This window comes from Clinocottus analis, unplaced genomic scaffold, assembly GCF_023055335.1.
Source record: "Clinocottus analis isolate CAN_PGR_092001 unplaced genomic scaffold, fCliAna1.0.p SCAF_3, whole genome shotgun sequence".
Taxonomy (NCBI): Eukaryota; Metazoa; Chordata; class Actinopteri; order Perciformes; family Cottidae; genus Clinocottus; species Clinocottus analis.
The window spans coordinates 20,380,913-20,406,389 of record NW_027176042.1 but is presented as its reverse complement, the minus strand read 5'-3'; the positions used below and the strand labels follow the sequence as shown (position 1 = coordinate 20,406,389).

At 44.4% G+C, this 25,477-nt stretch overlaps 1 protein-coding gene across 1 annotated transcript in view; it reads right to left on the bottom strand.

The window, feature by feature from the left end:
* Nucleotides 1-25,477, bottom strand: part of nav1b (neuron navigator 1b) — a 62,409-nt gene that overhangs the window by 9,527 nt on the left and 27,405 nt on the right. Inside the window, exons 7-22 of the mRNA XM_068593551.1 lie at nucleotides 12,719-12,869; nucleotides 11,203-11,503; nucleotides 8,977-9,709; nucleotides 8,124-8,540; nucleotides 7,487-7,528; nucleotides 7,231-7,391; nucleotides 6,536-6,709; nucleotides 5,919-5,971; nucleotides 5,478-5,501; nucleotides 5,004-5,081; nucleotides 4,155-4,163; nucleotides 3,117-3,200; nucleotides 2,359-2,515; nucleotides 2,105-2,235; nucleotides 757-926; nucleotides 68-224 (exon numbers count right to left, since the gene is read on the bottom strand). Coding sequence (XP_068449652.1) covers nucleotides 68-224; nucleotides 757-926; nucleotides 2,105-2,235; nucleotides 2,359-2,515; nucleotides 3,117-3,200; nucleotides 4,155-4,163; nucleotides 5,004-5,081; nucleotides 5,478-5,501; nucleotides 5,919-5,971; nucleotides 6,536-6,709; nucleotides 7,231-7,391; nucleotides 7,487-7,528; nucleotides 8,124-8,540; nucleotides 8,977-9,709; nucleotides 11,203-11,503; nucleotides 12,719-12,869 — 2,842 coding nt within the window. The remainder of the gene's footprint in view (nucleotides 1-67; nucleotides 225-756; nucleotides 927-2,104; nucleotides 2,236-2,358; nucleotides 2,516-3,116; nucleotides 3,201-4,154; nucleotides 4,164-5,003; nucleotides 5,082-5,477; nucleotides 5,502-5,918; nucleotides 5,972-6,535; nucleotides 6,710-7,230; nucleotides 7,392-7,486; nucleotides 7,529-8,123; nucleotides 8,541-8,976; nucleotides 9,710-11,202; nucleotides 11,504-12,718; nucleotides 12,870-25,477) is intronic.

Sequence of the window (25,477 nt, the reverse complement as noted above, 5' to 3'; positions counted from 1 at the left end):
GCAGAAAGCCAAGTTTATACAGAGAGGACATGTCTTTGGAAGTGAAAAATGACATAAAATATCATACCTGCATGTTGGTCATGGCGTCCTGCAGCTGCTCCAGCTGATGGGCGGAGCTCAGAGCCTCCAGGCGGACGTCTGTCAGTTTGCGCTCCTTCTCCCACAGCTCTGTACGCAGCTCTGTTACCACCTTATCGTCGCCCTCCTCGTCTTCTTCACAGAGCCTGGAGATGTTCAGTTCAAGTGAGACATTAGAGATGTGAGGAAGTGGCAAGGAGCATTAGAGAGAGAGAGAGCTACTGGAAACATTTCAAATCTCAACCGGGACCTTGTTTCAGTTCTTTTTTTTGACATTGGTCCAGAAATGAGGGATCAAACTGCAGAAGGCAGTCGGTAAACAGGATGTGATGTCATCATATCGAGCAATTGCACAACCTCAATGTTCGCCCGCTAAAAGTGCTCGATTTTGTGGCCGACAACCTCGGATTGTTAGCGTGTGTTTAGTGTCTGACAACATTATGGAAATGACCGTACGGAGAAATAAAATGCTTTTCTGGCATTCTGAATACTGGACCAGTTTCAAACATGGATACAGCAACATAACATAAGTGCAGAGCACATTCTTGTAATAATCTAATCTGTATATTCACATACATTTTTGGTAATGAATCTAACGCATTCTTATGTCATCACACAAATCTAAATATTTGCTGTTGGGTCGACTAGTTTCAGAATTCCTTGCGGGGGGAGGTTTACCCTGATGATGCAGAGGATTTCATTGACAATGGAGGGTTGTTCCCGATGTGGTGGACTCGAGGGGAGGATGGTGCAGAGGATTCTGGGGTGGAAATTTCCTCAATGTCAGCATACGGCCCAGCCTGCTTGGAGCCCTTCTTGCTAAAGGCCTTGTTGAAGGAGCTGCGAAGCTGTACAAAGACGAAACAAATGATGGGTCTAAAAACTACACCGGAGTTTAATACACTTGTAGGATTATTGAAAGCACTTGTGTGAGCCGCTTCGATCAGATATGCCATGATCTCTACTGATAGTTGTCAACCGCACCTATTATCCTTCTGGTATTCATTATTTATGTTGCAACCTAGTATAATCTATTTGTATAATTATTTTTAAAACAGTGGACAGTCATGAAAACCCAACCTAAGAAATTGAAATGAATACACCAAAACAAATATAGCATATATACATTTTGTTCATACTTGAGATGTGTGAAGCAAAATACAGTTTCTGAGAAACATTTCCATTCAAAGTTTCTACAACAGTGGTACTTCTCTTCATTGAACAGTTTGACGTGTTCAGTATTACAGCACAGGTTAACGTAAAGGACACGAAGCCTGATTCTGTAATTTAACAGAACCGTTTAATAGGATCAAATATGCTAGAAGCGAAAGCGTTACGCGTTTTGTGATTGAAAAGACGCAGACGGCAGAGTTTCAAAACGTTTCACAAGTATGACTCATAACGCGCATGCAGGCTGCTGAAGGGGTATATTTACTGTGGCAACATCACTCACCTCGAAGACCTAAAATAAAAAGCAGGGCAGCATGAAGGAGAGACCAGAGTCATACTTAATAACAGACTTGGAACAAGAGAGGACGAGAGAGACACACACACACATGCAGGAAAAAAAGAGCTGAAGCTATATAATAGAAAATTATAATAGCCATAATTTCCTTATATGCATTTATATCTTTTATTTGTATTCTAATTGGTAATCTTTATTTCACACAAGCCTTTTCAGCATATTGTTTTATTTTGCCCGTATCATTTAGGATGAACATGGGACAAAAAAAAGCTTTAAATCTTGAAATTATATAACGTTAAAGGCCATCACTGGATTTTCTGGATTTAGACACGCTGAACTGTTCAATTCAATACCCACAACCATTTGATAGCGTCATTACCTTTCACGATCAACCTGAATGAAACAACGGATTCGTAAACCACTGCAAAAACAATTCTTTGAATGTATTTGTTCTCACCACACGGTGCAGTACGTTGGGACTCTTCTGATCACACGCACACACGCACACACACAATATTCCTTAACCAGTACGACGTCGAGATGCTGCCTGCGTGTTCTCACCCAGCTCTTCTTCTTCTTCTTCTTGGCCTCCTGCTCTTTAAGACTACCGACACTGGAGTGGCTGGTGTGGCTGGTGTTGCTGGTGAGGCTGGAGATGCTTTCGGACGAGTTCTGCCGATTGATCTGCAGTTCTAAAAAAAAACAGCAGAGAAGAAAGCACATTGACTAATGAGTCGGGAGCTTTTGAAATCCCACACTTTCATCTTTGCATGAATTCGTTACTTTGTTTTTACATCCCCAAGAATATTCTGTACCTTTAGGTTGGATGTCCGGAGGGGCACTGGGAGCCCCGTCCGGAGTACTGAGCGCCCCGTGAATGATTTCTTGGGCCTCGGTGTTTTTGACCCTCAGAACCTCGATGGTGTCCTTGAGCTCAGTGAGCTCAGAGTCCTGAAGGTGGAACATATCAATCTGTGTGAACATAAAGGTACTCAGCCAACATCCTACCAAACAAAGGATTGTGCAATGTGTGAAATGGATTATGTTATCAGCATGATAGATGGACTTTGCTGGTTTGTAAGTCCGCCGTATCTGTGAAAATGTTTGTTGTTTTGAACTTTGCCGTTTTGTTTTTTAAGTCTTATCTGTGTTTTTATGCGTGTGCAGCTTCTTTACACTTGTAAATTAGATATACGATCTGAATGGGATTATCCTGGCTAAATAAAGGTTAAATATATATATTACAAAATCTGCTTTCATCTAGGACGAGTGTTGAGTGGCTAAAGACAATATGGAAAATTCTACTATGGGAAAGTTTGACCCACAACTAATTTCCAGAACAATTTCACCTGACACCTGTCGCTTTCACTGACAGAATCTAACAGTGCTTTATAGTCGATTCTGTTGAATGATAAGTTTATCATCATGTATTCATTAATGGTTTGATAACACCATCGTGTCTTTAGAATGATATTCATTGCTTGTTGTGTCATGGATTAGTTTTCTCATATAGTTAAATGTAAACTGGCACACATGTCTCAGAGGGTTTAACAGTCAACACGGTGATAAATACCTTCTGGTCCGAGGAGACCGACAGGGTTTGCAGGCGGGCCGTCATCAGCGCCAAACTCTGTTCAAATGCTGCCACCAGATTAGCCTGCAGAGGAAGATACAGAAGTAGGAGGCGGAAGAAAGACAGACAGACAGAGATCGAGACAGAGAGGGTGGGTTAGGACAGCAGACAGGTATGAGTCACCGGCTGCATCGAAATCACTCTGCAGCCTCACACGCTCACAGCACATCAAGCAAATGGATTTCTTCGTCTGCTGGGAGAGGAGGGAGGGGATGGAGCAGTGGACAGCTGTGGATGATGTCAGGGATGAAAGAGGATGTTAGAGCGCTGATGGTGGTTGGTGGTGAGGGAGGGCAGGGGTGTGACAAACCTCGTTAACCTCATGGAGCATGTTTGACCTTTAGGCCGGGGTATCTATTTATCGGGTTGCTATTTTGGCTGATGATTGCGCGGCCGATTAGAAATCTTCTAAAGTCCGTGGCTGACGCCAACATAGTGAACATTTTAAGACATTGTGACATAGTCTACATGATGTTTGGTCTGAATGTTGTGTCAGATAATCCTCCCTTGGCAGCTATATTTCTATTGGGTTCAGTTTCTTCGTCTAGTTTAACAGTACAGAGCTGTGTGGCAATTTATTTTTGTTGGTACCTTGCTTATGTATTTCTTTGAGATCACATCTATCTAATCTGTGTGAATGTCACTGACCTCAACGGTTGATATTTGCGGTACCTTTTGGCCTTTAAATCAGGAATAGTCAGAAATTGGTGCTGAGGAAATGAGTTGGTTAATAAATTAGCGGATTGACAGAATCTTGATGCTCGTTTTAAAAGTGTAATAAAGCAGATATTTGCCAAATACAAGTCCACAGAAAATCACAATCAGTTGCCAACATGTCAACATGCTTCAAGGGAGGTGATGAGGTCAGTTGTGACACGGCGAAGCCAACAGAGATGTCGGATCTCGACCGCTTTGACGTCCACTCAGAATCATGCAGAAGCGTCAGAGAGCGCTCTGGGAAGCAACAATCCAACAAACCTGGCCTAGCTGCTCCACCCAGCATTTAAAGGTGCGGGTCAGCCGGGAGGCAGGCAGAGGGAAGCAGCAAGTCCAGCAGTCAATACGTCCGAGAACGTAAAAGAGAGGGGACAGTGGCGTTAGGCGTGGGCGTAAACTTCTTACAGCAAAAACATATACAGAAAGAAACACACACACACACACACCCAGGTAGGCAGCGTACACTCACTCAGTGTAACACCCGGGTTAAGCGTCTAGAAGCTGCGGGCTGACACTGTGAGAGTATCACGCTTACAGATAGAAGGATTATCGCAACAGTGGAAAGATACGAGTGGCGGTGAGAGAACTGAAAATATGCCATGCCTCCTGGAAGACCAAAGGGACCTGGTGGTTCGGGAGAGATGAACATGAACCACTGAACTGGGGACTCTTTTTCCTTCGTCTCCCGTCCTCCTCCTGCTATCAGCTATCCAATAAAGGCGTAAAATGCTTCAAGATATCATTCGAGTGTCATGATGTCCTCGCTCCCCGTGAGCCGGACCGAGGCCAGAGCTATGCATCGGCATCTAGAGTCATCCACAGCGATGCTCCTTTTCCTAAGCGAGCACGGATTCACACTGTATCTTTCCCACATCTCACCCTCACAGAAATGCCGGGCAGATACTAGATACACCTGTTAAATGGGGTTTCTGTGTTGACGTTGGTTGTGGGTTACAAAACTCGGTGACCTAGCAAAAGTATAATTTACATTTTGGATTGATCACGACGACAAAAGATCTTGCCAGCTTCCAACACAAACTAAATATCATCCAAAAAGGTGCCAAAAGGGTATCTAAATGTTTTTAAAAAAAATAAATAAATCATACATACATTGGCAGTAAGCTGCAGGGTCAAGTCGGCAACCTTTTCCTGGGAAGACTCCAGCTCTCGCCTCAACTTGCGGATTTGCTGTGGACAAATTGAAAAGTAAACCCCAGCAGTATGGAAATATATTTAAAAAATATATATATATGAAGACAACCAACATGACAATGATAAATATGCTCCAAACCAATGAAAAATGTTTAATCAATGGATGACAGATTTTTTCTCTTCCCATTTTTCTCATGCATTGGGACTTTTACAAGTTCTGAGAATGTATTTATTAAATGTTAGCAGGTCGTGCTAAATGATAAAGAATATTAGAGATAAAGCAAAATGAACGGAGTTATGAGAGCCGCAGGCATTCACTGAGCTCTGATAGCATCACCTGGTGAATGGACACGGCTCGACAGGAAATGACTGACAGACGATGCAGAGAAAAGACACAATGTGAGTTGAAGAGTTGTGGCACGTCGGCCTTACCTCCCCTTGTATCCTTTCCTCATTCTAAAGACGGCATGGTGAAAGCAAATGAACAATAAAGAGGGATAAGGGAGAGCGTTAACCTTCGGAGGGGAAAGGTATGACTCATCCACAGGAAAGAGGGACATCGCTGAACTCTTATAGAGACGGTATTGCTTAAAAAGAAACGTGGACGAAGCAGGATGCAGAATGCAGTACCAGGTCCCTAAAGGGTGAGTAACTAGTGAAGACTTCAAGGTCACTTAATAGAATGCATGCAAGGTTTTCCTGCATGTTGAAAAAAATGTCAGAGTCCACGAATCACAGCCAGAAATCTAAATGATTCTCTACAAGCTGTCTAACATGATCACTTTGCTGCTTGAAGACAGGACACAGGTCACAAAGCACTGAACACCAGCAAAAAGGAGCATTATCCCGTACATACTGGTTGCATCTACTCACCGAGGAATGGTTGGATGAAGCGTTGGACGCCAACGAGAGCACGGAGCCATGCACTAAAAAACAGAGAGGGAGGGATTTGATTTATTAAAATAAACTATTTACGCAACCCTGCTATCCCCAGCCACGAATAAAAGACGAAGGCGGGAGCATGAATTACATCGTTTTTATTACTGACAACCCTTGAGATAATGTAATATCTCTAACTCAGTCAGCTAATTAAGAACATATCCATGACAGGCACCCTGACATGAGTTAGGGATCTGATGTAAACAAACCTTTGTTATCGCATCGAAATACATTAAGAACTTGGAGTTTGAGCTAGAAAGTGTATTAAAAAGCCTGCAAGCTATCCGACAGTTTGAATTAATGGTGGAGAGACTCCTCATTCGTTTACATTTGGAGCACAGATTACGCCTTTCAGTCCTCACTACATAACTCATTATTAATCTGAAACGAATGCACCGGGACTCTCTGCTTTTTCCTCCATGAAAACAAAAGTCCTCCTGGCGTTTTCCTGAACAGATTGCGTGTCGTACGAGTGGACAGCTTTGTTTCATTTTGAGGCCACGTTGGGGGCGACTTCCCCTGCAGGGGGCCCCCGCGTAGCCGGCTCTCACCATCGTCCCCTGTTTCCCGGAAAGACCCGCACCGCATCATGCTTTTTGGCCGGTCGGCCAGGGACATGCTGCTGCCCAGCGGGGAGGAGCCATAGAGATCGCAGGCCGACTCACTGGGTGGACCGATGCTGTTGGAGCGCGATATCCTCGGGGTGCCGCTAGAAATTGGGGCAACTATCATGCAAGAGAGATGTTTTGGAAAGACAGTGAGGGGAACAGATACAGTGCAGTTCTGTGTGACAACTCACGCACTCACACACATCTAGGCATAGCATGTGTATTCTGATGACTCAGTGAAAGGAAACACTACGGTTCCACAACAGTCAAAGAGATAATTATAGCCTGACATGACTTCATCTCCAGCATAATTCTGACTTTAACTCGAGACTTTATGAGAGCAGACGAGGGACTGTAATATTCACATATAATATCACATAGTCATAGTCATAGTCCCATTTGATACCATGATAATTATGCTAATCACTTTATCCAGATGACTTGATGTATTATCGACAACATTTTCAAAACTGTAAAGTCTATGCTGGACATTCCCCTCAGTGGGAACTTAATACCGCTGCCTTCAATCATAATCTAACGGTTAGACGGAGGGCTTATCAAAGACCTCAAGTCTCATTAGTTTCAAGGCGTGGTGTTTTTTTTAGAACTTGGCAGCCAAACGGAGCGAGCAGACTCACCCACGTTGGTGAGAGGAGCTTTGCCGGAGGAGGAGAGGAGGAGCGGGCGGGTGGGAGACGGCAGCTGGGGGGGGCTATCGCTCTCGGCCATGCACACTATGTTGTGGGAGTGGCGTCTTCCCGGTTTGCCGTCGCCGTCCGACAGGCTTGAGCCGTAGCGTCTGAGGAAGAGAACATTCATTTTCTTTTCACTTTAGACAATGAAGATGCAACGCAGTGCGAGAAAGATGCTTGGGCTGTAATTGTTATGACGTACTCTAAGCCTTTCTTCGGCAAGGTGTTTCTGTCTGTTTGCAAGCTGCGAAGAAGAGAATAAAACATTGATAATAGAGATTAAACCGTCATTGGGAATGCTTGTTATGAAGATGATAGGTTTCTCTGACACTAACACTATTAATTTATAGATTTGAAGTTTTTTCATGGGTAAGAACTCTCCAGGGTTTCTCTTCTAATCCTTTTGTCTGTTGCCCATATGGCTTACTGGGTTATCAGGGCGACACACAGCGTGGGATTGCCAAAAAGTACTTTTTTTATTTTGACAGGAAAATCTTCTGAGCATCTCCACCTTGACAGACAGATTTTTTTCCCTAACAGAGCAAGCCCTCTATCTTTTAAATGACACCTCAGAGTTTTCCATTCCCGCAAAAGGCGCATAAAACATGGCTGGTATGTCTGCTGCCAAGAACCGTACAACCCAAAGTTGGATGTATTCGCAGTGAAACAGTGGTTTAACTGCACATTTTGTCTCGCACACTATCAGATGCAGCTAAAAATGCAGTTCCCTCTCCAAGTATTGTTTCAGAAGAAGATGGAAAAAGTGGCTTTTTACTTAAAATACACATATTTTGTATTTACCGCACACGTTTGATACATCAATGTTAGATATTACTCACGTCTCCGTGAGGTTGAGGGACGTCCTGCTGCCGGCTCCCCAGGTTCCCGCGCCCCTCTCATCCTTGTTGTGCATCTCAGTTCTGACAAACCTGGCGCCGGATGGCACGCTCATCTGGAGCGGCAGGGACTCCATGCTGCGGTGCATGCCGGACAGCTTGGGGTAGAGCAGGGGCGATCCGCAGAGACTCAGGCTTTCGCTGGTGTAGGAGCCGGGGGAATCGATGTGGAGCACGGGCGCCGGGCTCATGGTGAGGCGGGACGAGGTGTGGGAACCGGCCAGGTCCTGCAGCTTGGAGTAAGGGGGGACTTTGGGCGGGAGGTCCTGGAGGGTCACACAGGAGTCCAGACTGTTGAAGTTCACCTTATCCAGGTGAGCCAAGCTGGGTGGACGACCCAGAGACTTAGTGTTGAGCATCCTAAGGATCAGGCATAAAAAAAGATGTTATAATACAGAAATTAAGTTCATGATGTGTATTCATTTCAGTTTAGTTTCTGACTTCTCCACCACCAGCCATGTATAATTGTGCTTGCATTTGCTAAGGTTTTGATGTATCTGTCTCTGAGATTCCTGGCATTACATCTCAACAGTAGAATAAATCCAAGGAAACAATGTTTCCATGAGTCTAAACTGTTGGTGAGCTCTGTGGATCAACTGGAGTAACTGGGACATTGTTTGTGGGAAGAGAAATAGCTCCAGAATGTTGTTTTATGGTTTCGAATCTTGTCAGCGCCACAGCTGAAATTGTATTTACTTTCATTGTACGGTGGCGGCAGCATATAAAGCCACAGTTCTTGTACATGGTTTGATACCTAAGACCCCCGTCCCAGTCAAGTAATATCTACATAAGACACCTGGGTGTGGTGGGCGAGGACAGTTCAGGGTATTTGCTGCTGCTGGTCCGTCTCAGGCCGTGCAGCTTCATGGCCGACTCCCCCGTGGACAGAGTCTCTCCTTTCAGAGAACCGCAGTCGAGGTCGGCCTTGGCCTTGGCTCTCTCCTTCTCCTTCTCTCGGTCCGTCATGTTCACCGGGCCCGCGCTCGTCCGATTGGACATCTTACCGCCGGGCTCTTTAACCCGGGGGCCCGTGGAGGACATGGGCACGGGTTTCAGAGTCAACAGGCCGGGGTCAATGGTGCCGCTCAAGGGCCGAGGCCCAGAGCGACCGATCACGCTGAACGTGCTGGATTTGGCCGGTCGGGGCAGGCTGCGGTACTGAATGCTGTTTCGGACGTTCGGCCCCAGGAAGCCCTGCTCGCTGCTGGCATCGAAACTGTTCTTACGGCCCGAGGGCGTCCCTCCTCCCACGGGCTTCATCGGGATGCCAGAAGACCGGGGGGTTTTCCCCACAGTGGCCGAGCCACTGGAGATGGTGGCGCCCCCTGCTGTCATCACAGTGGCGGTACCGGTGGCTGTTGGTGGCCTCTTGTAGCCAAAGGAGGCGCCGGCCGTGGGTTTGACTAAACCTGACGGGGGCTTGCGGTGCTCTCCCTGGTGATCCCTTCCAGCATCTGAACGAGACCGTTGCAGACCAGCAGTTTTGAGGGAAATCCTGGATTTATCCAGGGGCTTCTCACTTTTAGGTGCTACATGAAGAAAGATATTTCATAGTTAAATAACAACAATTTGTAAGGGTTCAAACACATTTGCGACCAATGGATGTTCATGACTTTAAACCAAATTTCCATGACCAAACATTGTGAAATCTTGGCGTATACATGAACAAGTGAGAAAATTAAGTATTTAAACTAACAATGAGAATTCAAAAGCATACAGTGTACCTTAAATGACACAAATGAATGAGACAATAGCCTGATTAAAAATAATAAACATAATAATAATAATAATAAATACAGATGCCTCTATGTATGCCTGCTTATGTCTTAAAGGTCTTTCTTTGAAAAGCATATTAATTATTTTCAACTCAGCATAAATGAACATCAACATATGAATACAACACATTTCGCAAAATGTTTGGTATTTAATTTTTTTAAGGACTTTTGCAGGCCTGAAAATAACCATTTAATAATTCCATGACTTTTCCAGGTTTTCAATGACTGTAAAAACCCTGAATGTGTCAATTTCCATAATAATTGTCTTTAAATCAGGATGAGCAAGAATGTGCGACTCCGACAATGACAAGATACAGACGGATACATGATGAATCGGTAAAATTGGACAAACAAAGAAGAACCCCACTTAAATGATTGGAGCATACATTAATTATAAATCATTTCATATATCCTTCCATTCATAACAGTTGAGATGAAAAAAACATCTGTATTTACTTGGAGAGCCGATGTGCATGTGTTGACTGACTTAAAAGGTTCATATGCTGAATTAAAGTAAAGTAATGACTTTTTTTTAACCACATATTACGACCTATCCAAGTGAAATATTCAATCAAATTAAATTTGTCTAGATCATTAAATTAAAAGCACAGAGCAGGAAAATATGTAGCAACAGAGATTCAATAAAATGGATTTTTCCCTGCTAAACGGCAGTCAGTATAAATACAATCAGACTTAATGTTAATAACTTCTGTTTAAAACTAATATTAAGCAGAGGAAAACGAAATGAAAGGTCAAGAAATGTTGGTTTTGGCTCGCAATTTCAAATCGTGGCACGTTTTGTTGGGGATTAAATGAATGTAGTCGCTGCAGATGGCAGACACGGCGTCTCTGCAGGAATGTACAGTAAGTAACCGGCTTTTCTCTGAGATAATAGCAGATACGAGGCTCTGGGCTCAAAGAGGAGTTTTCTTCTTTTTTTTTTTTTAATGACAGATTTAATGGTGTATTTTTCCCTTTTGCACACTGTGCTACAAATCAAAACCTGGCTCACGCCAAGGGGTACACTTCTGCATTCATCTTGACACCGAGCAGACATCCGCCTCGGCTGCTCCAAACACAGGCTGTTTTACATCTGGATGCAGCACACGCACAGATAATGGACGACGTAGATTTAGCCGTTAAAACCAGCTAAAAGCAGCATAGATAAAGCAAAAACAAAGAAAGAAATCGGAGAGGAATAGCAGAGAAGAGAGCAGGCTGATGGAAAGAGAACCATTAGAGCTCACCTGCCACTTTCAAAGTGCACTGAGAGGTGTGGGTGATGGGGGAGGTCACGCCGACGGGAGGATTGCGGCCCTTCTTGAAACTACCAGCTTGGCCCAAGCTCTGAGGCTTCCTCAGTTCCCCTTTACACCCCGGATCTTCACCGAGGCTCGGAGGCTTCTTCCTCCACTTGCTCGGGGCCTCCGTCTTGAGACTCCCCGTTTCGTAGCTGCCGCCGTCGAGCTTGTGGACGGCTTTGCCGTCCTCGCTGTACCACGACAGTCCGCTCTCCACCAGGGAGCGCTTCTCTGCGTCGGTGCGAAGCTGCGGAGGGAGATGGGGAAAGAGGAAGAAGGGGAGAGGCACAGCGCGGGTAGCCGTCAGACACGGTCTGCGTTATCGGTGGAACCGACTGCTCTCTGTAATCTTCGTTTCATCTCAGCTGCATTCCAGCGGGAAGTGGGGAGAGACAGAGCGATGTGCCGCGAGCAGATTAAAGAAAGCCACAGAGGAGGACAAAGGAAAGAAAACGCTCCCTCCCACCCTCCCCAAAAAACTAAATGTGTGGATTTAACACTTTCAGAGATAACTCAACACTAGAATAATACAAAAAAGCCTTTATTCCTATAATAAAAGACAGTTGGAGGCTATACTGTAAAAGAAAAAATATCATGTGGTGCATTGAGGAGGTGGCACTGAGGACAAAATTGGGCATGGTGCTTCTTGGCACCCTATTAATATAATACAGAGTGGCAGATGGCTCGTTGAGTACCACTAATGTTTATTTCTCCCAAGTGAGCATTGTGTAAGTAAGCAGAAAGACAAAATGTTTACCTGTGTAAACAGGTAAAAAATCCCTTCCCTTTATCTTAAAAGATGAACACAACTATGTAAACATTCCCTCCAGGCATGTTCCAAGACATCATTTGTGTCCGACATGTTTCCCTCCCACAAAAATAGTTAATTTAGCTTGTTAACGTCTCTTACTCGTTTCCTTTAATGCACAATTCAGGAAACAAATGTATATGTGACCAAAGCGGACTCTTAACATGTGTGTGTGTTAAAGTTTTCGGGGCGCAGAGAGAAACTTTCCACCTTCCGATTAACCGTAAAAAAAAACCCACTTCTAGTGTGAAACCCTGCACATACTGTATACTTATACTGCACAGTGAAGGTCAAACATACAAGTAACAATAAGCAGAACACATATTTCAGTGAAAAAGAGGCAGGCGGGCCCAGTGTAACAACCTTCACAAAGTTCACGAGTACGTTTAAACAGAGAGTTGCGGCAAAGATGGATTACATTGTCACAGCCCGAGAGTCTCTGTAGCTTCATTTTAATGACAGATGAGGTCTGCGCTGCCTTTTTTTGTGGCCTTGTCAAAACAAAAAGGACTCACATTTAACACACAATGCAAACAAAATCACAGAGTAGAAGGTCTTGGCCTTTCAAATAAAAAAAAAGAAGAAAAAAAAAAAGCAAGATGGAAGGGAAACCAAGTGCTATCCCGGACTGTTAGGGCCGGTATTTCAGCTCACCATAACGGAGGAGCTGCGTCTGGATCCCAGCGGCGTGCTCGGGAGGGAGTTGAGGGAGGAGCTGACGTTGAACTCCTCCGAACTGAGGTTCTCCGAGCCATCACCTTCACCGTCGCTGAGCCCGCTGCTGATGGAGCTGCTCTCGTCCCACCTGGAAAACAAGACAGGGGGACCACTTAGTAAAAAAATATATATATATATAAACGACAGCCGGGTTGATTGTGCAGCGGGCGAAGCGGCAGACGTCTGAGTTTGAAGGGAGACTGGCAGCAGGAGGGACACGTCCATCTGCCGACAGTAAGCTGTCTCTGGAGGTGGCCGCATGCTCACACAAGCAGGTAATTTCAACATGGCTGCAGCTGCTTTGATTCAACTAATATTAGTGCTCCAGACCATATGTTGACCAAAGCCTCAACAGCGGATCTTTCCACATTAATGAAATAAAGTCGTTGTTTTTTTACTCCACTTATTGTATAATTGACTCGGCCGTGTACCCGTTCCAAAACTTTTCTTACTTCAAATGTTTTGATTGTGGTCCCAGAGGTTGTAATTTAATAATTCGGACAAATCCAGACTCTGTGACGACTCCATTAAATCAATGACTGTGTGAATGCAACCCTAAGCCAAGTGGTGAAAGAAGCTTTTAGCAAAACCACGCAAGATTAATCGGGAAACTCATAGTCATTATAAAATGGTCAGTTTGGACTTTTCCTTTAGAGCTAAAAGAAAAACTTTAATACATCCCAGCACAGCTAGTAGTGTTTTAAGGGGCTTACACACATTGCAGTCTTTAACGGCAGCTTCAAGGAAAACTTTACAGGATATGCCGATAAATCTCACTGAATACAAAAGTATGGCAACTGACAGCTCTGGATTTGAAAAAAAAAAAGCGGACTGGTATGCTCTGAAGAAGCAGGATGAGAGGAAATCAGAGTGACAAGCCTCTGATCCCTCCCTGACCCTTCCCTCCACCCTGCAACCAAGTCGCCCTGAAACAGATGCTGCCGGACCGGCCTCTCGTGTGAGGGAAGCAGCGACCGACCGGCCAGAGAAACTGCTCACTGGGCACCGGGGTCCCTGGAGACGCAATATTTGAATACATTTCAAATGCAGATCACTGTGCAGAGTTCAACAAGAGGTGCGGCCTCTCAATCAACCGAAACGTCACAGGAGGGTGAAACAAGGACTCAGAGAGCAGTTTTAAAATTGAAGGGGAAAAGCCATTTTGATGTCCTCTCGAAGAAGCAATAATGTCATGTTGAATTCGAAAATGACATCCCCGGAGAGCTGAAAGCGAGTCCAACTCAGATTTGTATAATTACGTTCCCCGTCATTACTACTGGCAACGACAGGTTGTAATCAAATGCATGTTGGGCTCACACACAAAAAAAAGCAAAAGTGGCACAGTGGAAAAGGTAAATTAATAAGACCCTGAGTCACTGCTCGAGCTGGACCCGTTCCTCTCCCTTTCTTTTGCGTCCCCCGAAGGAGCTGAAAAAGCTCTCTGTGGCTCTGCAGTCTGCAATTAGCAGAGGCAAGGAGCATGGACTTGAGCAGGAAAATACAGGGAGACAAAAATGGCCCGCGTACGCTCGGAATTGGACTTAATAACACAGCTGTAGAGCCGAGCCGTAAAACGGCGTAGAAGCTTAAAACCCTCGACACTTTGGCGTGAAGCATGCTGAGGCTCAACTGGACTCGCGTGACCTCAGTTGGACACGAGCAACGAGGAGAAACTCTGATGGATTTTTTTTTTTTTTTGGGGACTTAAAAATGTTTTCACGTAGCAGCAATAAAGAGTCATTTTGGATTTACATGAGGCCCAGATGTTCCTGGTATGTTCGAACAATACCACCTCTGTCAGGGGCGACGGAGCGGCCATGAATAACCCCACAGGGATGTCGGCCTCAGAAGAGGCAGGAGGGCCCGTGGGTTGTTGACATTACAAGCCTGAAGTGTCTACTCTCGGAGGTGAAATCTAGACAGGCGAGAGGGTGGGAGTCCGCCAGCAAAGTGCATACTTCATACATAGGGTGGCAATTAACTTTTTTTTGTTTTCCGTGGCGCCGCTCCAAACGTCTTCTCTGATTTGTGTGTCTTGTGCTATTATTTGCGTTTTGGGTTGCTGTGAAAATGTTTTGATTTAAGAGGAGACCGGGGAGGGGATGAGTGGTGCGGCGGAGCAAAGGGTGGGGACGACGCAATCACTCTGCAGACCCTGGATCTGGATCTCACAGCATCACTAAAAACACACACACTCAAGTTGCTGCAGGGAGACAGGAGACGCACACTGCAAAGATGGATGAGCACAAAAAAAGAAGAAGCAGAAACAGATGCACGTATAATAAGCTCATCCCCGCGGTGCCGATAAAACAGGATGAAATGGCACACAGTGAGAAGAATGTAGCTTTTCTGCATGAAAGGACGGCGAAGACAAAGCTCCCAGGGTGCATGCCGAGGGCTGAGTGAGCAGTGAAGACGTCCTCTATTATACAGATAGCTGTGGTTGTCCTCCCAGAATAAAATGTGTTTCCACAGATGTTGTGTTGTCCCAGTGCCAAATCACTGTCAACACACGACCCAGCGCCCCTCACCAGCAGTTTCAACTTCATGTCAACATAATGCACACACGTACATAACCCTTCAACAGCATCTTCAGAAGCTCAAGCAAAGAAACATTACTTTGCTGCTTCACTATATTCTCTCGTGAGAGTTTTCCAGTATATATATATTTTGTATTATTAGAGTTGCCTACAACCAAAAATGTAGCTTATCCTCTAATGTTACAATACTGTACCACTAGTCAAAAACCAGGTATATTAATACCAATAATAAAAGAAAAATGTAAAGTCAACAAATGAATATATCAGCCCGCAGTCTCTTTAACCACAACATAATAAGTTATAACACTAAAATTAAAATAAAAAGCCAACAAACGAATAAACCAGCCTGAAATCCCTTTAACCACAATGTAATCCGAATATAAAACATGTAAAGCCAACGAATGAATCCAGCAACCCGCAGCCGTATGAGCCAATTTAAGAGCACAAGATGAGACACATGTTCAAAATGTCGTAAAAAAAAAGTAGTTCAACGTGTCTCACGTCGCGTTAACCGTGGTGATGGCTCCCCGGTGACGTTACCTGCGCGTGAACGGTAACGTCCTCCGGGCTCCCGGCGCAGCCCGCAGCGGAGGAACCTTCCCGACCAGGACGCGTCCGCTCATTTCTGACCGACTTGAACACAACTTCCTTGAATGGTGCGCGTGCCGCCGGCAGCATTCACGTGCATATCCTCCGCGAGCAAAAGACCCTCTTTCTCTTCCTTCCTCCCATTCAGAGAGAAGAGAGAGAAGAGAGCGGCGCTCAGCGGACCGGACGGGCAACGCCCCCTTTACCAAAAAAAAAAAAAAGAAGAAGAAGAAGAAAAAAAAAAGGAAAAGGAAACAGACCCCGATGTTCCTCAGAGAGATGATGTCCATAAGGTATATGCTTATTACCTATATAGTGACGTGACTACTCGAAAATATATGCTTTTGCATGATTTATGTGTTTTTTTGGAGTCAAATATCTAACGTTGTAATCCGATTAGCCGAAAATATGTGGAGTGCAAGCCTGCAGTTTTACCTCAAATACTAGTAAATTAAAGGGGATTCTTTTTCCCAGTGAGGTCCAGTTAAGCCCTCATAAGACGGAGCCTATTTTATGACTTTAGCTCGCCTTTAAAAGAAGAAGAAGAAGCTATTACGTCATCCTGGTTGACTCGGCTCTGGTCTTGAGACTTTAAACTGAGAGCCGGCCTCACAAACTGAAGGTGTGGGGAAATGAAGCGTTTAGGAGTTACATGACGTGTAGGATCCAGCTGTTTGTCAGGATATCTCGACCTCTGCTGTTTTACAACTTTATAAAAATGGTGGAATACTAAATTACTGGAGTACACCTTAATGCTGAAGCATATAGCAACCTATTGTGTGTTATACTACTGTACACTGTGCAGCTAATTGATGAAGCCAATTAGCTTAAATCCTACCCGTAGGCCGACTACAAGGGGTTTTGGTAGGAGGGAGGTAATAAAAAAAAAGGCTTCTTTATCACTTTGCCACACTAGATGTAACAACTTAAGTAAAACATCAAAATTAAATACTATAATAAGCCCAATTAGCCAGGCAGTCATCGAGTGGTATTCACATGCTGCTCAGTGTCTGCTGTAGGGAACCAATACGTTCTGGAGAGTTAAGATGTATTGAGGCGTATCTTCAGATGAGTGCTGAATGCTGTTTTATTGCTCGTATGAAACACCTTAAAAGTATAACTGATGTATGGAGGGTGATTGTCAGGGTTTTAAACAACAGATCTTTGACAAGAAAAGCCCAAAATGAACTGTTCCATCTTCATTCCTGCACCGTCTCGGGCCGAGCTGGAAAAACTCCGTCCAAGGTAGAAGTCCTGAATCGCTGCGAGCTCGAACCGCAAAAAAAAGCCACAGATGACACGAGGACCTCCAGTGAGGCATGAGCAGCCTCGGAAAAACCTCCCTCTTCCCCCCCTCGCATTAGCAGTGGAACAGTCTCACAGGGATGATCTCACCGCTTCTCAGCTCCTCCAGGAGGTAAAGGAGGTCCCACACCCCGTTCACATCTCAGGCCAACACCGGATCAGTCCACTGTTTTAAGTCAAGCGTGACTTATTTCGCTTCAGAAATGTCGGGGCCAAAAGATCGTACGCGCCAAGAATCTGTTGCGGGAGATCCATTACGAAGCAGATAAAAAAGCAAAGACGTGGGAAAGTTAATATTTCAAACAGAGCAACTTATTTACCCTTGTGATGTAGTTGTCGGCTCCCTCGGTTGTTTTCCACATTCGGCCACATCTTGTAATATTAAGAGTTAGCTCATATGGAATTTCACTGTGGTTTTGCTTTTTGTTGAACTCAAACAACAGTTTTGCTGTCAGTGTGAGGGAACCAGACATACAGGCACTCAAAATATCTTTCACAGAGCGACAGAGGCTTGTTTGATAAAAGATTGTTGTGTCTGCCTCTACGTTCTGTCACTCTGATCAGTGCATCATCATCTGAAAAAGAGCCACGCTTCCCCACAAACAACTGCACAAGGGAAATGCATTTTGTCGTGGATTACATTTGCTTTTGATTTATCAGAAATATGTTTCAGATGAGTCGTTGTGGGGGTTTATGGGTATAAAAAAAAATAAAAACACAAACACGCTTTCCCCCCGGAGCTGCTGTTTGTGTTCCTTGTGAAGTATTCTCTAGTTTCCTCAACATATTCAAGTACTTTTGCTGAGTTTTTGTTTTGTTTTGTTGGAATTTACGTTCGCCACATGTTTCAAACGGTTTAAAAACGCAACCGTAATCTGAGAGAAAATACTTTTTTTGCTAGAAACGTGTTTTATGGCGGGCTTCTCTGCCTGTTGCTCTTTTTGTTTTGCTGAAAAACAACAACAATTACCGACAAAATACTTCGTTAGAACAAAAATGCAGCATCCAAATGTCTTTGACAAATGATACAAATTGTTTACAGTCTCCTGTTTATCTGTGCCGGGCCACACAGAGTGTCTCTAAAGAGCCCTGAAGTCCTGTTTGTGCTGTACACTAACAGCTGTCCTCCACTGATAACAGAGGGGCTCGCGTCCGAAACATCCTTAGCATGTGCTGCTCGTCGGGCTATTTACAAACTGTTCAAATAGAGATCTGACACATCTGTGGGTGGTCACAGATCCACGAGGACCTTTACGTTTGCTGGTCGATAAACATGTTTCATGATCTGACCTTCGCCGCTGTGGCTTTTGATCTATTTGTGAAGTCTGCCTCTGGCGCAGTGAACTGTGCTGCAATATGAGAGTCTTAAAAATGTGTTTCAAATGTTTTGGAGTAAAAAAGAGGGCAGAGACATCGAGACCTCCAAGGAAACTTCTTGATGTGTTTTATCCGCTGTTTTTTTGGGGTGATAAAGGGTTGGCTCTTCCAAAACGTGTCGTTTCCAGTTCATCCTGGAGGTGTTGGATGAGATTTGAGGTCAGGAATCTGGCACTGTCTTCAACACCAACTGTGGAAAAACACTTCCTCATGGGCCTCGCTTTGTTCACAGGGGGAAGTGTCATGTTGAAAGAAAAAAAAAGGAAATCAAAAGCATGAAAACAGGCCATAAAGTATAGGGCGTGAAAAAATGATGAATCTTCCAGCCACTATATTATTCATCGATGAAACTAGTCCATAATCAATAAGAAAACATACATTCTGAGCAGGTGGCACTACATCATATTAAATACCTCCTGTTAACCTTATAAGAGATAATAAAACAACATAATACACCTGGATGAATCTAAACTTTCCATGTGGTGTCATGACATCAGATCTCCAGCAGGGGGCACAATGAGTCAAAGCTGGGCCTCCCACGGCTACAGTTCAATGTACATGCTCTGTAAATGTGTAATAAAAAAGGAGGCACCACTTGGCTTTTAAAAGGAAAGAAAAATATCTCCTCACAGGATTGATTGTGAAGCCTTTGATGCAGAGAAAGAGCCGACATTCCTCTGCTCAGAGGATCCGATTCAACGGTACAATGTGGGGGATTATTTCAGAGAGACAGCATCACAGGCTGTTTAAGTATCATTATTCAAACAGGACGACAGATTATAAATCCTGCAGGGATTTGCTTCAGCACATCTCTGATCTTCCCCGGTGCCTAATTTTGATCCGTTTTGAGCTTGACCGTACAGCTCGGGCAAACGGGATTGGGCGTCACCACAGAGCAGCGGTGTCTCGGTGAATGGGTCTGAGTGCATGCACCATCTCCGCAAGGCCCCAGAAAATGGAGTCGTCTTCTGATTATTGGACTGGAAAATGAATGTACAGTCTGGATCAGCCTCAGACAGGAAACTGTCTCCCCCACACAGCCACAGTATAACTGATGCACACTCCATCCTGAGACCCAGAGTCTCATGCGGTGCCACATTTTCAGCCTGAGAGACTGGAAAACTCTGCTATTTGAGAAATGGCGATGCCGTATTGTCTTAGTGATCTGATTGACATGGCACTCGCACACAGAGCGATGCGGATTCAGTATCAAATACGGAGTTGAAGCGGCGCTAAATCCGACAAAGGGCAGCATATTAATCTGAACCCACCAGACTTCATTAGCCATACTTAAAGCAGATAATCTGCCACTTTTTGTACCGACTTCAAACACAGACAACAATGAAGGGAGGATGATGGATTAACATGTTCCACGTGATTCAAAATTCATAAAAAAAATATAATACAGTGAGTCAAAACGGTATCGTATTTTTCCACCTGGACGGCCGGGTACTATGCATGTGGTGGGATCCAAACTGCACACGCAGACGACCACACGCAGACATGATACAGGAGTGATTCATACTCCCTCGGGTGCTGCTGTAATGGTCCATTATTCATGTGGCTGAGGATGCTGGTGAAGGCAGGTTTTAGGGGTAAGGAGGGCGAGGGAGAGGGGGGCTTCAAGATCCAGTATTTTACTGACCCTTTGGTGGAAAATGAGAGCTCCATATTGACCCCAGATGTGTTGTAGCTGCTGACTGCGGGAGTCTCAGTCTGAGTAACAGTAACAGAGTAGGTTTCATTATGGCTCTCCCTTCAGCCATTTTGCAACATATTTAGATTTCAAAAGTGTATGACTTTTTTTCTCTCTCTCTCTCCGTGTGTGTGTGTGTGTGTGTGTGTGTGTGTGTGTGTGTGTGTGTGTGTGTGTAGTCTGCAGAGGCATGAAAACAACATCCCTTTTGCAGAGCACTAGCCCATGAAGGCCTGACCCCGAGTGGCTTCACTAAAACTGTAATCCCAGCAGCGCCTGCAGAGAACCCCGAGCAAAGAGGCCACAACTACAAATTTTGGGGCGCAGATGGGTTTAAGTGGGTCAGGAAATGTGTAAGGCTTCAATAGTTCTGCGAGCGCTCTGTGACTATACGGACCGGTCCAACCCGGGCGGGCAGGAAAGGGAAATTGACTGCAGACTGCCGGAGGCGCAGATCCAGGATCAGATGACTGCAGCGAACCCTTTGAGCGTTACAGAATGTGCTCGATAATACACAAAAAGTTTCCGCGAGCGAGCCTGTAAAACTACAAAGAAAAATACTCGCGTTCATACTGTACATGCTTCGACCTCACAGCAGATCCACTCTGTGGCGCGGGCAAAGCTTTATTATGGTTACCAACCATGGAAATGTCATTGCCAGAGGAGCAAACTAAGCCAAGGGCTTATCTACGAAATAGAGTCGTGAAGGCAAAGATAGCGAAGGAATGCAGTCAGTGCTGGTGAGGGGTAGAACGGTGGCATGGTCGCAGGCTTTTACTTTACATTTTAAGGGTTTGTTCTTTTTGGGTTAATCACACAGCAACCCAGGTCAGATTCTTTGGAAGAAAAGCCTTGATTTCAATCATTTTCTACAACCAGTGCTACTGTAGATCCCGGCATTACCAGGACACAAATACAATAGCTTTACAGGCAGACAGCTCTCCCCCACAATGCCAATTATTAAACAATCTAATTAAGTGGTTTGCATGCTGTCTTCACACCAGAGTGTCTGTTTCTCTCCCATTTTCTCTCTCTCTCTCTCTCTCTCTCTCTCTCTCTCTCTCTCTGATTTTCTCTGTCTATGTTTTTCTCTCTCTTTCCATCTCACACAAACCAGCAGTTAATACACATATAAACACACACACACACACACACACACACATCCTCCACACATGCATCCGTTCAGCCGGCATCACGCTGACACACGAGGCGGTCCGACTGTCGGTCAATGGAGGAGGTTGCCATGGCAGCACATCCCGAGCCATGTTGCCGCATGATCAGAGGTGCGATGCTGCTGAACCAGCCTCCTTCCTCCTCCTTCCTCCTCCAGCCTCGTTGCTGCCAGATAGAAGCGCAAAACGGAACGGTCCCGGTCCCGAGATGTCCACACAAAAAAAACAACCTGCTGTCACCTTGTACAGGACGAGCTATTTTGGGTTCCCCTGCACCGCGTCTTTATCCACAAGATGTGTTTTACTGTTTATGCATCAGCATAATGTATGCTAACGTTGCTCTACATCCACTGGGTGTTAACGAAGCAACTACGCGCTAACATGTTCCTTAAATTGATTTCATGAAGAGATCATATAGTTTCAGTGTGTTACTGCTTGTGCAGCTGAACAAATCAGATCATCGAGTAATAACTGTATGAATAACAGCAGCAGTAGTTTCAAGTTTGGCTACTGCACAGACCAAGATTAGCACTGAAGCTACGACGACAGGATGGAAGTCAACCAAACAGTTTTATACATCTAATCTACAACAAATTTTCCAACAAATTGAAGTTTTTGTTCATCCACTACAGGTGCAGCATCAACATGTCAAAGTATTCTAGTGTTTCAGGTTTTAAAAGAGGGTGATGAAAGAAGACATGCTGTGTTGTGGAACAAAAACAACTATAAAAGTAAGGCATGAGGCTTTGCAGTCATCAACAGCGCTTCACTGTAAAGTGCCTTTCACTGCTTTGGCCAAAGAGTTTGGAGCCAAACCAAGTTCAGACAGATATTACATTATATCTTCACATTTAAGAGTTTTCAAACTGTTAATCTTCCCAGATAAAACATAAATCTGTCAGATACAATCGTTGGGTTTCAGGGAGATGGGCCTCTTGTGAAATCCACGTTCTGCTACAAACATTAGGCTCGCGTTCATCCCATCAACTAAATGACATGATGGAAAAAACAAGTCATTTTCCTGCTTAACATCTGCCTTAGACATGAAACGCTAACCTGCGCTCACACACTGTGCAGGCGAGTGCCTGTAAAGCATCAACCATAATTGACTGAACACCATTAAAATGACACTGAATGCTGAATAGTAGTCGTATTTTACACACCAGATATGGGAAAAAAACAACTATACACATGCAATATAATCTGATTACGACTCATAAACCAGGGTTTTAAGTATGGCTTGCAATAGGGTGATATCATACGAGTTATGGTGAAACATTGCCAATATGTTTTCAAGAATGTAACCACAGGAAGCAGTTATTCTAGCCGTGGTCAGGGCTAAATAAGGTGCCACATAAAGCTCATGAGACAGAAAACTAAAAGTAATCCCTTCTTTCTACAGTTTGAAGATGCAATATAATACAACTATCCTATGATAATAAATATGTCTGTACTGTGTAGTGCTGTAAGTACAAGCAACTTTCAATTTAATACAATATATTAAAAAATAAGATAAAATAATCATTTATTAGTCCTGCAGTGGGGAAATTGTAGGATTATTACTGCAACCACAACAGAGAACATCCTTAAAATCTACCAAAGTTAATATAGAAACAGCTAGTAATACTTCCCAAAACTCCAACACCATTAATCAATGGTGAAAGCCAGAGGTAAAAGGAGAGAGACCATGAGCCAGCGGCACGCTACAAGTTGTGGAAGTGTCCGCTCTCGCGGTTGTTTGTCTGCCCCCTAGTGGCTACACGGATTATCATTGTTACATACGATAATCCGTCTGCCAGATGTGTAAATAGGCTAATATTTGCTTACATGTTAACTATAATATACATTATGTTAAGTCTGTTGTCTCTAAGATCTTCCGGCCTCTAGTGTCCAAAAGGTGACAGTGCATCTTTACGTACGGTTTTATTTATTGTTGATCTGTATTCGTAATGATAGCAACTGGTGACAGATGCATGCAGCTTCACAGAAACAAAACAGGAAGACTGCATTACTTATGAATAAAATCAGCTACTTAAATATGTTTTTTTTTCCTTAAATGGGCCAAACCGGATTACCATTGAGCTGCATGTTGCTCTGATGGAAAGATGGAGCTCTTGAGGAGATTGAGATGTATGTGGCATCAGAGTATTGACGAGGCAGACACACAGCAGCAGTGATTACTGTCAGCGTGTACACTTTGAGCCATGGATAGCCAGTCCTGTCTGGTGTGGGTGAATCAATATCCATTAGACGGCGAGCATGGGGCTGTAGCTCCATCCGTTATTAATAAACAACATGCATTGGGCCTTATTATTTCACCAGTAGATGTTGTCGTTTCACATAGTTTTGAGCGTTACAAGCATTACACATTGAAAAACAGCATTATTGACCGTCAAGAGGTCTCACTGGCTCATATTTAGGGCTTATTTCAGATCAGCGAAATGCATGAGCGAACCGGGGCGTAAGTGTAAAGGAACAGAAACGGCAGCACCTCGCCATACAGTCGATTACCAGCCGGTTTCCATGGTTACGCTGGGGGAGCCTGATCTATTTTCAAGAGCTGGCGGCTAATGGCTCTCAATGAGCTGAAGTGTGAGCGTGTGACAAGGGATGTACAGTAGAAATGAGAATGTAACACAGAATTTGCAAGAGGAAAATTAGAGCGAGGGCCCGGCTTCAAAAAAACTGGATTAACTAGTTATCTGCATCGAAAGGTTGTTGGTGTATTTCTAAAGGGAGGATTAATTCCTGATGTGGAGAGCGGCTCTCCAGTATTCCTGCAGGAAAATCAAGGATGGCTTTCCACTGAAACTAATGCAAACGCAGACCACCAAAGCATGCAAATCTGAGGGGTTCCCACATGTATCCTCCAAATAATAAGCATGCGACCTACTCAAGGTCAGATAGAAAGCAGCCCCCAGGGGGGTCTATGCATTGCTGTGTTTCGGCCGCCACAATAGCCTGTAATAACTCGTGTGACATTTCCATGTATGTACCCAAACACACCCGTAATCCTCTCCGTGTGAATGCTAATACTCTACAGCATGGGTCGGTCTTCCAGCCGTCAGGAAGTCTCACAGCGCGTCTCCTTGAAAGCATGTTTCAGGGAGCGTTGACCTCGAAGGGCTATCGCTGAGCGTGATGGTGCGTTTTTTTTTTTTTTTTATAACACGGTTACATAAAATGATTGGCAAACTTGGGCGCCTCCCGCATTCATTTGAACCACCGCAGTAGAGCTGATGCCGCGAGAGACAGAGCACAGGGCAGATTTAAATGGATTTCGATGTTACTGTGAGGAATGGACCCGCATGACATAATCCCTGTTTAATCCTAACCTCATCAGGTTTCTGATGTCTGATCTCTTTCCTCTCCAAACAAACAAAATTCTAAACATGAACACATGAAGCTCGTCATCCATTTTCATTTAATACAATGCTTTTTTTCTCTTCTTTTCTCGTTCTTGGTTGCAATCTTATGTCGTTATGATTCTCCGCTGCCTCACATTCAGATTTTAAAATGACCCATTTTTCAAACTTTTCTTTTCCATTGCTCTAATTTTTTACTCATCTAAATGTGTCTTGTTTCTTTTCTTGTCGTTACCGTAGTAAGAACGTGACCTGGCTAGCAGGGACATGCGAGCGCTCCAGGGGCTGAGCTTAAACCCCACTGCATGTGCAACGGCGATAAAGCTGCTAAATCACACTGGAGAACTGTCCTGGATTCTCTCTCTCTCTCTCTCTCTCTCTCTCTCTCTCTCTCTCTCTCTCTCTCTCTCTCTCTCTCTCTCTCTCTCTCTCTCTCTCTCTCTCTCTCTCTCTCTCTCTCTCTCTCTCTCTCTCTCTCTCTCTCTCTCTCTCTCTCTCTCTCTCTCTCACTGTCAGCTGTCAACTCGGTAGAGGGAAGTAGATAAAGACACATGAGGGATGTGAGAGGAGGGAAGCAAGGGTGAAGGTAAAAAAAAAAAGATTTAATGAGAAGGAGGAGAAAAAAGGCAGAGGAAAAAAAGCAAAGAAAAAGA